General features: G+C 35.0%; 1 protein-coding gene across 3 annotated transcripts; it reads left to right on the forward strand.

Annotated features, from left to right (window-relative positions):
* Positions 1 to 550: 550 nt before the first annotated feature.
* On the forward strand, positions 551 to 10,740 carry LOC130988182 (uncharacterized). 3 transcript variants are annotated; one of them, XR_009090000.1, is made up of 13 exons: positions 551 to 942; positions 1,346 to 1,413; positions 1,872 to 1,955; positions 2,098 to 2,379; positions 2,567 to 2,706; positions 3,747 to 3,834; positions 5,827 to 6,006; positions 6,661 to 6,822; positions 7,470 to 7,663; positions 8,762 to 8,912; positions 9,756 to 9,918; positions 10,197 to 10,344; positions 10,544 to 10,740. XR_009090000.1 is itself a non-coding variant. In XM_057911964.1 (12 exons), exons 1-12 carry the CDS (start codon positions 618 to 620, stop codon positions 10,229 to 10,231), a joined length of 1,872 nt encoding a protein of 623 aa, XP_057767947.1. In that variant the 5' UTR covers positions 551 to 617; the 3' UTR covers positions 10,232 to 10,406. The 3 variants fall into 3 exon arrangements, 1 of the variants encoding a protein (XP_057767947.1); XM_057911964.1 differs by lacking the exon at positions 10,544 to 10,740 and having other exon boundaries at positions 10,197 to 10,406; XR_009090001.1 differs by lacking the exon at positions 551 to 942 and having other exon boundaries at positions 1,344 to 1,413; positions 1,872 to 1,965.
* The last annotated feature ends 1,268 nt before the right edge of the window (positions 10,741 to 12,008 follow it).

Below are 12,008 nucleotides of genomic sequence, written 5' to 3' on the forward strand. Positions count from 1 at the left end.
GCGATCCGTCTAGTACCTCTCGCCGCTATAATTATGCATATAATTGAACAAAATTATGCATACACACACACAAATATGCATAACATTGCATAATTGTGTATATATATGTGTATTTTTGTGTTAAATTATATGCATAATCAAGACGACAAGCGGTGCGGGTAAAAAAAACTTAGATTGATTTTTTTTTTTAATATTCAAAATCTTTATTTCTATTTTATCCCTTTGTCTATTTTGTTTTTGAAGACCTTTACTATGTATCACGCTCTTAGTGCATCACATGAACAAAATATAAGATTCAGAATTGGTACTATACATTACCTAGGACTTAAGGTACTACATGATCTCTTTTCATATATAGATATAGATGAGAAAAAAAAAACTTAAAAAAAACTAAAAAATAATGGAAAGTTTAAAATTCTGAAATCAAAATATTTTTCGAGGACAGAATAGGTCCCAAACAAAGTGGCCCTAAAAGTGTCGTCTTTCCATCAAAGCACAGTAACAATTTTTCACGTTTGAAGAAAATCGCATTTACAGGTACGGTTGGGAAAATGGAATAAACCTTTTGTGCGTTAAACCCCACTCTCACATTCCCAGAGATAAGCAGAGACCATATCATGTCTTCTTCATTCGCAATTCCTCTTTGTAAGACTTGTTGCTTCATCTCTCATCTATCAAATTGTTCTCCTCCCCCTGCTGCCGTCTCTCTCTCCCCCGCCCGCCACCGTCAATTGCACCACCGGAGGATTTCTACTACTCCCTTGTTCGCTACCAATTTCTCCTCAGAGATTGAGCTATATACCGAACTTCATGGAGAAGAAACGTCATCTGATGGAGACCAGGAGGAGGAGGAGGATAATTTCGACGCTCAACAACTTGAGCTCGAGGCTAGACAGGCCGTGAAAGAGTTCTCCGATTCCTTGTCTCGACAGCTTAAAATTGGTTCGTTTATCCAACTCGTGCTTTCAACTATTGTCGTTCTCTAGCAATCTCAAATCATTTGCTTGGACTATAGTGTTTCCCCATATCTCTCTAGAATTAGTTTTCTTTCCTGGTTAGAAAACTGCATTGACAGTATTGAATGCATAAACTGCGTCCGTAGACCAATATAGAAGAATAAGATTAAAGATTGACTGGTAGAATCATATTTCTTCAAGAATTAATGTTGGAGGGGTTGAGGACTACACGTCTGACATTTTGTCTTAAACTTTTTTGAACAACTTGCTATGTGTACCACACTGAGTTCTTGCAAAAACTAAATCTTGGGAAATTATTTGAAGTAGTGCCTTTGGAGTTTCTTTTGTGCATGTGGAAATGTTGACATCCTGTAATTGGATGTTTTCAGAGGGTGAAGTTTCCAATCAAAAGGGAACTCGAGGAAAGCAGAAGAAGCTCACAAATTCCACTAGCAATGTCAGTGAAACTCACGTGTTTCTCTACTGTTATTTTGGTTGATTACAGTTTTCCTCACGATTCTTATGCATCAGAAAGATGTCGAAGTTGCAGTAAATAAGTTTGTAAATTCAGTACATTTGATCTAAGAAGTACCCTGTTTCAGAAAATTCTCATGAGCTTTCGAACCAAAAATGATTTTCTGCGAGCATAATACTTGTTTCCTCCACCTTGTACTTGATTCAGTTAAACTATTTTATCTTGGCTGGTGTATCACATGAATATTGCCAAAAAGAAGTGAGGTGTGATCAATGATCATACTTCATAGATATTCTGATATTCAATAAGAAACTGTTTCTCTACCTCTGGACGTCTTAAACGCTGCTTCCAATTATCTACCTGATTTTCTTAATCTTGAAGATAAATATTGGCCGTAGAATTTTGCTTTGTGTTGATTTGCCAAATAACTTTTTCTGCAGATTCCTGATCATCTTCTTCCAAAGGTTGCAATAGTTGGAAGGCCAAATGTTGGTAAATCGGCATTATTTAATCGTTTGGTTGGGGTATGTACAGGTAGCCCTGGTTGAAATTTCTTTCGCCGATTTCATCTACAAATATGCTGTGTCCGGGCCAGTTGTTAATGTTTACTAGATTGACTTCTAATTTAGCAATGAAGCTTTATTTGTCAGAGGTGCCTCTTTGCAGGGAAACAGAGCAATTGTGGTTGATGAACCTGGTGTTACCAGGGACCGTTTGTATGGTAGATCTTATTGGGGTGAATATGAATTTATGGTAGTGGACACTGGAGGTGTACTTACAATTTCAAAGTATCACGAAGAACTAGCTATATCAACAACAATAGGCATGGAGGGGATTCCTCTCGTCTCCAGGGAAGCAGCTGTTGCTAGGATGCCATCCATGGTTGAAAGACAAGCTACTGTTGCTGTGGAAGAGTCTTCTGTCATCATATTTGTTGTTGATGGTCAGGTATGGTTTTCATTGCATTACTAGTTTCATTAAGATGCTTATTGTTGTGTGCGAGTTCTAGGTTGTTCTCTTTCTTTGAAATTTTTTAAAAGAAACTGAAACTATCCTACAGTTTATTATGTTGTGAGTTTTATTACTAGTTTATCTTGTTCTCTTTCTTTGGCAGTCTATAATTAACAATTAACAGGCAGGGCTGACTGCAGCCGATGTTGAAATAGGGGATTGGCTGCGCAAGAACTATTCTCACAAGTATATTGTTCTTGCTGTTAACAAATGTGAATCTCCTCGCAAAGGTACCTTACAAGCATCAGATTTCTGGGGTTTAGGGTAAGTGCTCTTTCTTATGTTAAGTCAATTGTTTTGTGGATACTTGTCATTGATCTCTCCGGTTTTTAATCACATGAAGTAAGAGGGCTTCTCGAAACTTTATTTTTCCTTCAAGTAAACACTACAAAAAGAGAGAGAGAGAGAGATAGGGAGAATTTGAGACATGGATGACTAGACCGAACACATCCATTACCCAATTTGCTGTTTATGTTTGTAGAGATAATCTTGTCATCTCCTCTGTTCCCTTTAACCACGTTTCAGCTCAGATACTGTAATCTCAATTTTTACCTGTCTGCTCTGTATACCTGCCCCTTCTCTCCCAAATAGGAAGTAGAGAATATGTAAGTGACATGGAGAACTAAATCATATCTTGTATTGTATTAATCGTTCTGTTAGAGTGAAGATAATCGGAGAATACTGAATTACGATAAGGAAAACCACCTCAAAGCGGTTCACAGCCACAGGAAAGTCTTGCTATAGTAAAACACTGTCCAATTCATAAAGATCTCTAAGGATAGCAACCCTAAACTTGCGAAAACCTATTTAACTCATGTACAGGCCGTCCCATGCGTAAACTAAAAAACTAATTAACAACTTAAGAATAAAATAATTAAATTTACTCTTCTTCCTCTAATAATACTACTTCATCGGCGGCAACACTCCAACACATTTGCTATCATGTTAAAGCAGCATTCTCTATATCTACATCTAAACCTATGTAACTCATGCATAGACTGTACCATGCGTAAATTAAAAACCTAATTAACAACTTAAGAATAAAATATAACTAAATAATTAAACTAATGCTTCTTCCTATAATAACTACTTCATCGGTGGCAAAACTATTAACCCATTTTCTATCATGTTACAGCTGTGTTCTCTATATCTACATCTAAATCTACAACAGATGCTGCAACCAATCTATAACTAAAGAAAAAAGAAAAAATATAACAATTAGATGAATTACACTGTATATATTATATGGCACTTGGACTGGTATCTGTTGTTTAACAACTTATTTCATTTCTTTGATCTACTAGGTTTTCACCCCTTCCAATATCTGCCTTATCCGGGAGCGGAACTGGGGACCTTCTTGATTCTGTTTGTTCGCAATTGAAAAGGATCGAGGTTAGTTTTCTTGAACCAGGCAATGAGATGCTTCATCTTTTACAATTTTAAATCATCAAGGATATGATCATTGGTATATTGTTGCGGATAAAGTCTACTCACGGAGGTCAAAGGCGCACGGCTAGTCGTGCCGAATATAGTTTAGTTATTTTCTTTTAATTTGTTTCAAGTTAGTTTTATAGTTATGGGCTATGCTCTCCTTTCGTAGGCTTCATAGATCTCATTAGAATAGAAGTCCTTTTCATAGTCTCCTTTCGTAGGCTTCATAGATCTCATTAGAATAGAAGTCCTTTTCATAGTCTCCTTTCGTAGGCTTCATAGATCTCATTAGAATAGAAGTCCTTTTCATAGGTTTTCATCATGTTACATGATATGTGTGAACATAATATTGTGGGATTATAAAATATATTTATTCAATAGAAAGAGTACATGTATATATATATAGGAGTATTAGCTAAAACTAGGAACATCTAATCTATGTGGGATAATAATATTCTAACGCTCCCCCTCAAATTGGAGCATAAATATTGATCATGCCGTGCTTGTTACAAAGATAGTCAATCTAACCCCATTAAGAGCCTTCGTAAATATCTCCTAATTGGTTTCCAGTTATCATATATCCAGTAGAAATAAAGCCTTGTTGAATTTTCTCCCGGAGAAAATGACAATCAATCTCAATGTGTTTGGTTTGTTCGTAAAAAAGACCAGATTAGAAGTAATATGAAGTTTAGCCTGGTTATCACACCAAAATATTGAGACCTTCAAACCCACTTCAGTAAGAAGCTTATGTACCTGTAGAACCTCACACGTAGACTTAGTCACAACTCTATATTCTGACTCTTCACTTGAGAGAGAAACCATATTTTGTTTCTTGCTTTTTCATGAAATCAAATTCCCTCCAAGGAACACACAATATCCAGAAGTTGATCTTCGATCATTCTTTTTATCCTTCCCAATCAGCATTAGAGAAACATTCAATTTTACTGTGACCATGGTCACCATATAGATTTCCACGGCCTGGTGCCCCTCTCAAATAGCACAAAATTTGTTCTACGACTTTCTAATGAGCCAGAGTAGACATATATTGGCTTACAACACTCATAGAATAAGCAATATCAGGATGTGTCACCCTCAGATGGTTCAATTTTCCAACCAATCTTCTATACCTCTTAGGATCATCAAACAATACACCTGTTTTTGACAAGTGTGAGTTGGGAACCATTTGAGTACTACACGGTTTAACACCCAATTTTTCTGTTTTAGAAAGTAAGTCCAGAACATACTTCCTTTAAGACAAGAAAATTCATTTCTTGCTAACTGAATAATGTTCCTTTTCCAACCTTTTAGCACACTTCAAAATATGAAGTAGTAGCCTTGCCATTTGTGAAGTTTTCTGAGCTAGCCTTGTTGTTTGTGAATTTGAATACTTTACAAGGGGAAATTGTTCTTCAATTATTGTACATAGGGTCCAAGCTGACCACCTGAATATTAAAAATTGCACTATGAGGTTGTAAAAGGGTGCTCGGCCATGTTATATATTTTCTGGGGACAACTTATGCAACAATTCTTATTAGGGTATTCTTCCCTCCACCCCTCCACTCCGGAGTTGTCCTTTTGAATCGATTCACCTTACTGTTTACTTACATTCTTATTGTGTACATTATGCCAAAAGTGTTTTTTTATCACACATGGAGATTGCATCATTTGCTGGCCCTTAAAAATTTAAGCCTTGTAGGGCCTTTTTTGCTTCTGCAATCTTTTCTGGTGAAAGCATACCTAGCAAAGCTCAATTCAACTTTCTTTTCACTATTTTGAGCCTTCGAATCTGCTTAACTGTGTAAGATCTATTGCAAATCAACATTTACCTTAAACATCTATGTTCTGTTTTATTCACCTGGTGATATTAACAAGTAATATCCAACCTTGTGAAAAATAAATAAATTATTGTGAATGAATTTGAAAATAAAAATTAATTGTTTTGATCCTTTGCAGGATATAGAGGACCCTGATACTGAAGAATATATTCCTTCCATTGCCATAGTTGGCCGACCAAATGTAGGTAAAAGTAGTATCTTGAATGCTTTGGTTGGAGAGAATAGAACGATTGTCAGTCCAATCAGTGGAACCACCCGAGATGCTATAGATACTGAATTTACTGGGTCGGATGGCCAGGTTGGTGCTTAACAATGTCATGCCCTATATTCCTTTCTGTATTAAGATGATCATTATTCTCGGTACAGCCAACTCTGTCCCGTTTCCTCAATGAAAATGTTTCACTTTCTGTTTGAGTTTTGAACGTTCCTAAATTCTCTGTTCAGCTAACTTAGCAAACCTATAATGACTTCTCTGGATCAACATTACATGTAAAGTTTCTATATGATGTTATTCAGTTAGTGGTTTGGAACATCTTAACTGAATATTGCAGTGAAACTGTTAGTAATTGAATTTAGTTCATATTTATTGTTTCCAAATCATTGTAATTTGTAAAACCTTTTCATTTGAAATTATTGACTCAAATCCACTCTAAATCTAAATATCGGATTTTAATTTCAAGGGACTTTAAAGTCATTCATTCAAAATATCTTAAAGATTGTCAAAGAAACCATCTAGTTCTCTCATTAGAGTTGAAGCAAACATGTGAGATCTAAGAAATGATTTTCTGTGACATTGAGCAGTTGATATTGCCTTTCTCCAGTGTTTCTAGTTTTTCTTGCACTTAACAAGGCAGTTTTGAAGATGTTCACTTGATCTAACATGACTCGTAAAACGAACATATAAGAAGCATTCAGTTATAAATTCAGTAAATGTATATTTCATGATTTGCAGAAATGGCATCTTATAGACACAGCTGGTATCAGAAAGAAAGCATCTGTAGCTTCATCAGGCAGCACCACCGAGGCTCTGTCTGTGAATCGAGCATTTCGTGCCATTAGACGTTCTGATGTCGTTGCCCTGGTAATTGAAGCTATGGCCTGCATCACAGAACAGGTAACTTGGTGCATATTCTTTGCAGTGTGATTAATTTTATGTTTTATTATTGATTTTATCTAAAGGTGCATGCATTTAGATTGAGCAAAAAACTGGACTAAATTAAGAATGTACTGTTAGAGTAAGGGAGAACCTCAAAATAATATCAAATACGAAATTATTGAACTGAATTGAACGAGTGAACTGAAAGAACAAATAACAACACAAGAGATATCTCCCACTCAGCGGCGATTACTCAGATGGTACAAATCCTAGACAGGTGCCTTGCTATCGGAGAAAGATAGGTCAAATGCTTGTCCTGCTAATGAGACTTAGCTAGGATAGTTGGAGGATGCAACATCATGCATGTAGAGCTTTGGGTATCTTTGTATGTTAGTTTGACTTCTGAGCTCTCTTCTAACTATTTGAAATTTCTAAGTGGTTTTGGAAATGGAGAGCTTGTACTATTCAAATTACAAGCACTATTGTATTTTTCATGTTGAAGTGTTGTTGGAAAAATAGGTTTTACCTTCAAATTCTTATACGGTTGGCTGATGCAAGAGTTCAATATTTCTTTTTCCATATTTTTTTTTGTAAATCTGTTCCATGTGCTCTAATTGTTGGCTGTACTTCTTAGTAACTCTAACATCATGGCTTTGACTTTCAAGGATTTCAAGATTGCTGAACAGATAGAGAGAGAAGGGAAAGGTTGCCTAATTGTTGTGAACAAATGGGACACAATACCCAATAAAAACCAGCAAACCGCTATGTTCTATGAGGAAGATGTGAGAGCAAAGCTCCGTATTCTTGGTTGGGCACCCATTGTGTACTCAACAGCAATAGAAGGCCAGAGTGTTGACAAGTATGTTTCTAACTAGAGCTACAGATGCAAATCCACATGATCATTAAGTTCATCCACATGTCTTTAGATTATATTATTATCTGCAAGAATTTCAAAACAAATGTTTGATAGAGTGCGTTCTCTTTGGTTGCAAATTTATCATAAGAAAATGAGAGATAAGAATAGATGGAAAAGTTTTATCACATTTTAGTGGCCTCCATCTTTTTTATCTCATGTTCTCTTGGGTGGAAAAACATAGGAAATTATCAACTCCACAGAACATGTGAAAAGAGTGGAAAATGATGAAAATATATGTTTTCCATCCTTTTTCAAAAGTTCTCAACCTTATTTTATGCACCCAGCTTTTAGTTAGCTGAAAAACTGAACTTTAACTTTTTATTCTAAGGGTGTGTTCTCATTGGTTGCAAATTTATCATAAAAAAGAAGCGATAATAAAAGATGGGAAAAAAAGTTCACACCCATTTTCTATAACTCATATTCTTTAGGGTGAAAAATATGGGAAAATATTTTCACATCAATACTCCATGATAATATTATCATGAATTGAGGGGAAATGAGTTGCCTGAAAAAAAATTCCATGCTTCCTAGGGAAAATTATTCACTCTAGAGAAGATGTAAAAAGAGTGGAAATATATGTTTTCCACCTTTTTGCATCAAAGAGAATGCACCCTAACATGTTAGGAGCTATTTGATTGCTTGTTATGGCTATAACAGTCTTTCACTCAGAGAATTACCAGTTTTGTTTGCACTTGATAAGCTTATTAAATTCATGACCTACTTAATATTCTCGCGAAAATAGGTTTGCAATATAATGTCGTAGAAATATTTGTTTCCCTTCATATGTTAAATTCTTAATAACAGTTACTCCTCCCGTCCACAAATTGCATCCCCATATTTCCTTTTTTGTTCGTCCACGAAATGCATCTTCATTTTCATTTTTAGTAAGTATACGCCACACAATCCACTCACAACAAAAGTGAAACCCCGTATTCCACTCAAATGGGGATGCAATTCTTGAACGGGGGGAGTATTACTTACAGGCTATGAGCCTTTATTCCGTGTGCTTTTCCTAATTTTGTGCCTTATTTAATTTCATAGAATCGCTGTGGCTGCTGGTCTGGTAGCCAAAGAGAGATCGAGGAGATTATCAACAGCAACATTAAATCAAGTGGTCAGTGAAGCTGTTGCATTTAAACCACCTCCAAGAACTAGAGGAGGAAAGAGAGGTCGCATTTATTATTGCACCCAGGTACTTATTAGGTTCTTTTATGTTTTCATTGAACAGTTACTCTATTGGTACATTCTCTTTGATGAAAAAGTGTGTAAAATATAAATTTTCACCATTTGTCCACTCTTTTCATATGTTTTGTAGACTGGATAATTTATTTTCTGGCCATGATGGATTTTTTTTCATGGGTGGCCCCCTTTACCCCCCTCTTCACTTTATTCATGATAATATTATTATGGGGTATTAATGTGGTAATATTTTCCTATACCTTTTCACCCTAAGAGCATGGGATAAAAAAGGTGGGGATCACTAAAATGTGATTTTTTTTCCCATTCGTTTCTTATCCCTCATTTTCTTATGATAAATTTGCAACCAAAGAAAATGCACTCCATAGTCCCCACCTTTTTAATCTTATGGTCTTTAGGTTAGAAAAACATGGGTAAATATTATCACATCAATATCCCATTATAATATTATCATGAATTGGAGTTTCCGGGGAAAATTTATCCACCCTACAGAATACGTGAAAATAATGGGAAAAGAGTGAAAATATGTTTTAGACCATTTTCCATCAAAGAGAACACACCCTATATGTGAGGTGTTATATAACAACCAACTGGACGTGATCTTAAGAGTCATGTATTTATATGACTCTCAAATCTTACCTGCTATTGTCTATATAGTACACATCTGAATAAACTCCCAAAATTTAAGCTGCACTTAAAACTAAATTTCTTTGTAGACCAAAATATTTTATACTACTTTTTTAACGTACATAGTATATTCTAGCAATTTGGTTGCATAAAGATACATATCAAATGCTTGTCCTGGTCCGTTGTATCTGATTAACCAAATCTTTTGCAGGCAGCTATTAGGCCACCTACCTTTGTGTTCTTTGTAAATGATGCTAAGCTTTTTCCCGAAACATACCAACGATACATGGAGAAGCAACTCAGGTCAAGTGCAGGGTTCCCAGGCACTCCAATTCGGCTTCTATGGCGTAGTAGAAGAAAGATGGAGAAAAATGGTTAGTTGAAAGAAAAGTGCCATATATATCCTTGGCATGCTCCATAAGATAACAACAAATAACCATTACTCAAGTTTTCGCACTTCCTTTCTGCACGTACACTTGCATGAACACACAGACGATGTTTGGCTAAGCTTATCTTATAGAGCAGTTTATGAACACATAAAGGGTGTATGGCTAAGCTCTCTAAAAGAGCTTATAATATGTTTCAAGAGTTTATAAAATGCAACGCCTCCTTGTTGGAATGAGCTAAGTATTGTGTTTATCATATGTTTCAGGAAAGGAAGCTTCTGTAAGGACACAAGTGAAGTGAGGAAGTAGTGTCCAAGGCCATTCAATGCTCAACAAGTGTTCCATTGAGTTTCTATTTGCCTTATCTGTATATATTCGCAATGCTAAAGAAGCCATCAGTTGTTGACATTACAGGTACCACGATACCACCTCCTAATTATAATCGAATTTAAACGTTGCAAGTTTTCCAAAATTTATGACGTTGAATCTGATATGATTTTGACGTTGCACAACTTTCATTGAGATTACACTGTTTTGCATATTAAATATAATTAAAAAATTAAATTAAATTGTTAACTATAATCTCCCTCCCTACCCCACATCTCGATGGCAGCACCGAAGCCGTCTAAAGGAGTGAACTTCTCGTAACGGATCACCAAAGTCGGCGACAAAAGATACAGACTTTAGCTCAGCTTTGCACTGATGTATCACAAAATTTGTAACTTTTAAGTGTAACAAAGTTTAGCATGGACATCACTATTTTCGGTTGTTAATACGTCTATTGATCTAAATTTAAAAACAAAATCAAAATATGTGTATATGTTATTATGTCAATATCGGGAGAATGATACTTATATATATATGTGTGCAAAGAGATCCAATTTAAATAGAAAACAATGTCGAAAAGTAGCATCCAATTATAAATACTCCATATCCTTTAAGGATGCATTTATTTTGGTGGTAAAATTTTCATTAGAAAATGATGGATAATAAAAGATGGGAAAATATTAATATTTTTTTCATTTTTTTTATTCTATGTTTACTAAAGATGAAAAGATGAGAAAATATTGAAAAATATTTTCACACCCCTCTCCCAGGATAATATTATTCAATATTGGAGAGAAAATGAATTGTCCAATAAAATTTGCAATCATACTCGTAAAACATTTCAATCATAATAAATATATGAAAATGATGGAAAATGAGTAAAAAATATTTTTTCTAGCTCTCATTTTTCATCAAAGTAAACGCACTAAGATAAAACTTTTGGACAAGCATCCCCATCCCCATTGTACTAGCAACTCACGTGCTACTTGAATTTTTTATCTAATTGTATCCAAGCAGAAGAAAAAGCCAAGTTTCCAATATTTATTTATTGCATCCATGGTCCCATGAGGCATTTAATTCTTATGATAATTAAATTGAGCATGACCAGAGTTTCATGCAGTCTGTCCATTGATTTTCTTCTGACACTTCACATGCAATGCATGCAACTTTCAGATGCCTCAACTGCGTATGTGATTTCACATAATAGTCTATGATGCCAAATTGCTAATTAAATTATGTTTATGCATTTCATAGGTACATTACGAAATCTACGATCTACCACTTAGTTTTAATGTAAGTTAAATAACCGAAATTGCGTAGAATTTGATTATGACCCGTGCATTTATATGGAACATATGTCATTAGCATACGGTAGTCAATATATTCTCGTTTTGCATATTTTAATTGAAGAAAAATATATCACCGACGCTAATCAAATCTTGACTTTCACATTTTAAAATTCTTGCAAGAATGACCTTTTTTTCTTTTGTAGCAAATCAGACACTCATTTGTTGCTAATTAACCATATCCTCATAGAATTTTCAAAATTTTATTATGCATGTATTATTTAAGTATAATGTGTTTAATTTATTTAAGAAAAAAGAAAACCCTAACGTTGACGATTCGTCACCAAATTAGTTGAGATCAATAAACAAACATTTTTGGATTGGGTGCACCAACCAAGTTTGACATAATTTGAAGCAAGCCTTGTCGTTAAATGACCTAATAATGTATATATGTATGTATATTTC

Source organism: Salvia miltiorrhiza, chromosome 6 (assembly GCF_028751815.1).
Source record: "Salvia miltiorrhiza cultivar Shanhuang (shh) chromosome 6, IMPLAD_Smil_shh, whole genome shotgun sequence".
Taxonomy (NCBI): domain Eukaryota; kingdom Viridiplantae; phylum Streptophyta; class Magnoliopsida; order Lamiales; family Lamiaceae; genus Salvia; species Salvia miltiorrhiza.

Bases quoted from the DNA above. Each gene is read 5' to 3' on its own strand.
- LOC130988182 (XM_057911964.1), top strand. From the start codon at position 618: ATGTCTTCTTCATTCGCAATTCCTCTTTGTAAGACTTGTTGCTTCATC. The intron at 6,823-7,469 runs GTAACTTGGTGC...TTGACTTTCAAG, and splicing joins TGGCCTGCATCACAGAACAG to GATTTCAAGATTGCTGAACA. The intron at 9,919-10,196 runs GTTAGTTGAAAG...CATATGTTTCAG, and splicing joins AAGAAAGATGGAGAAAAATG to GAAAGGAAGCTTCTGTAAGG.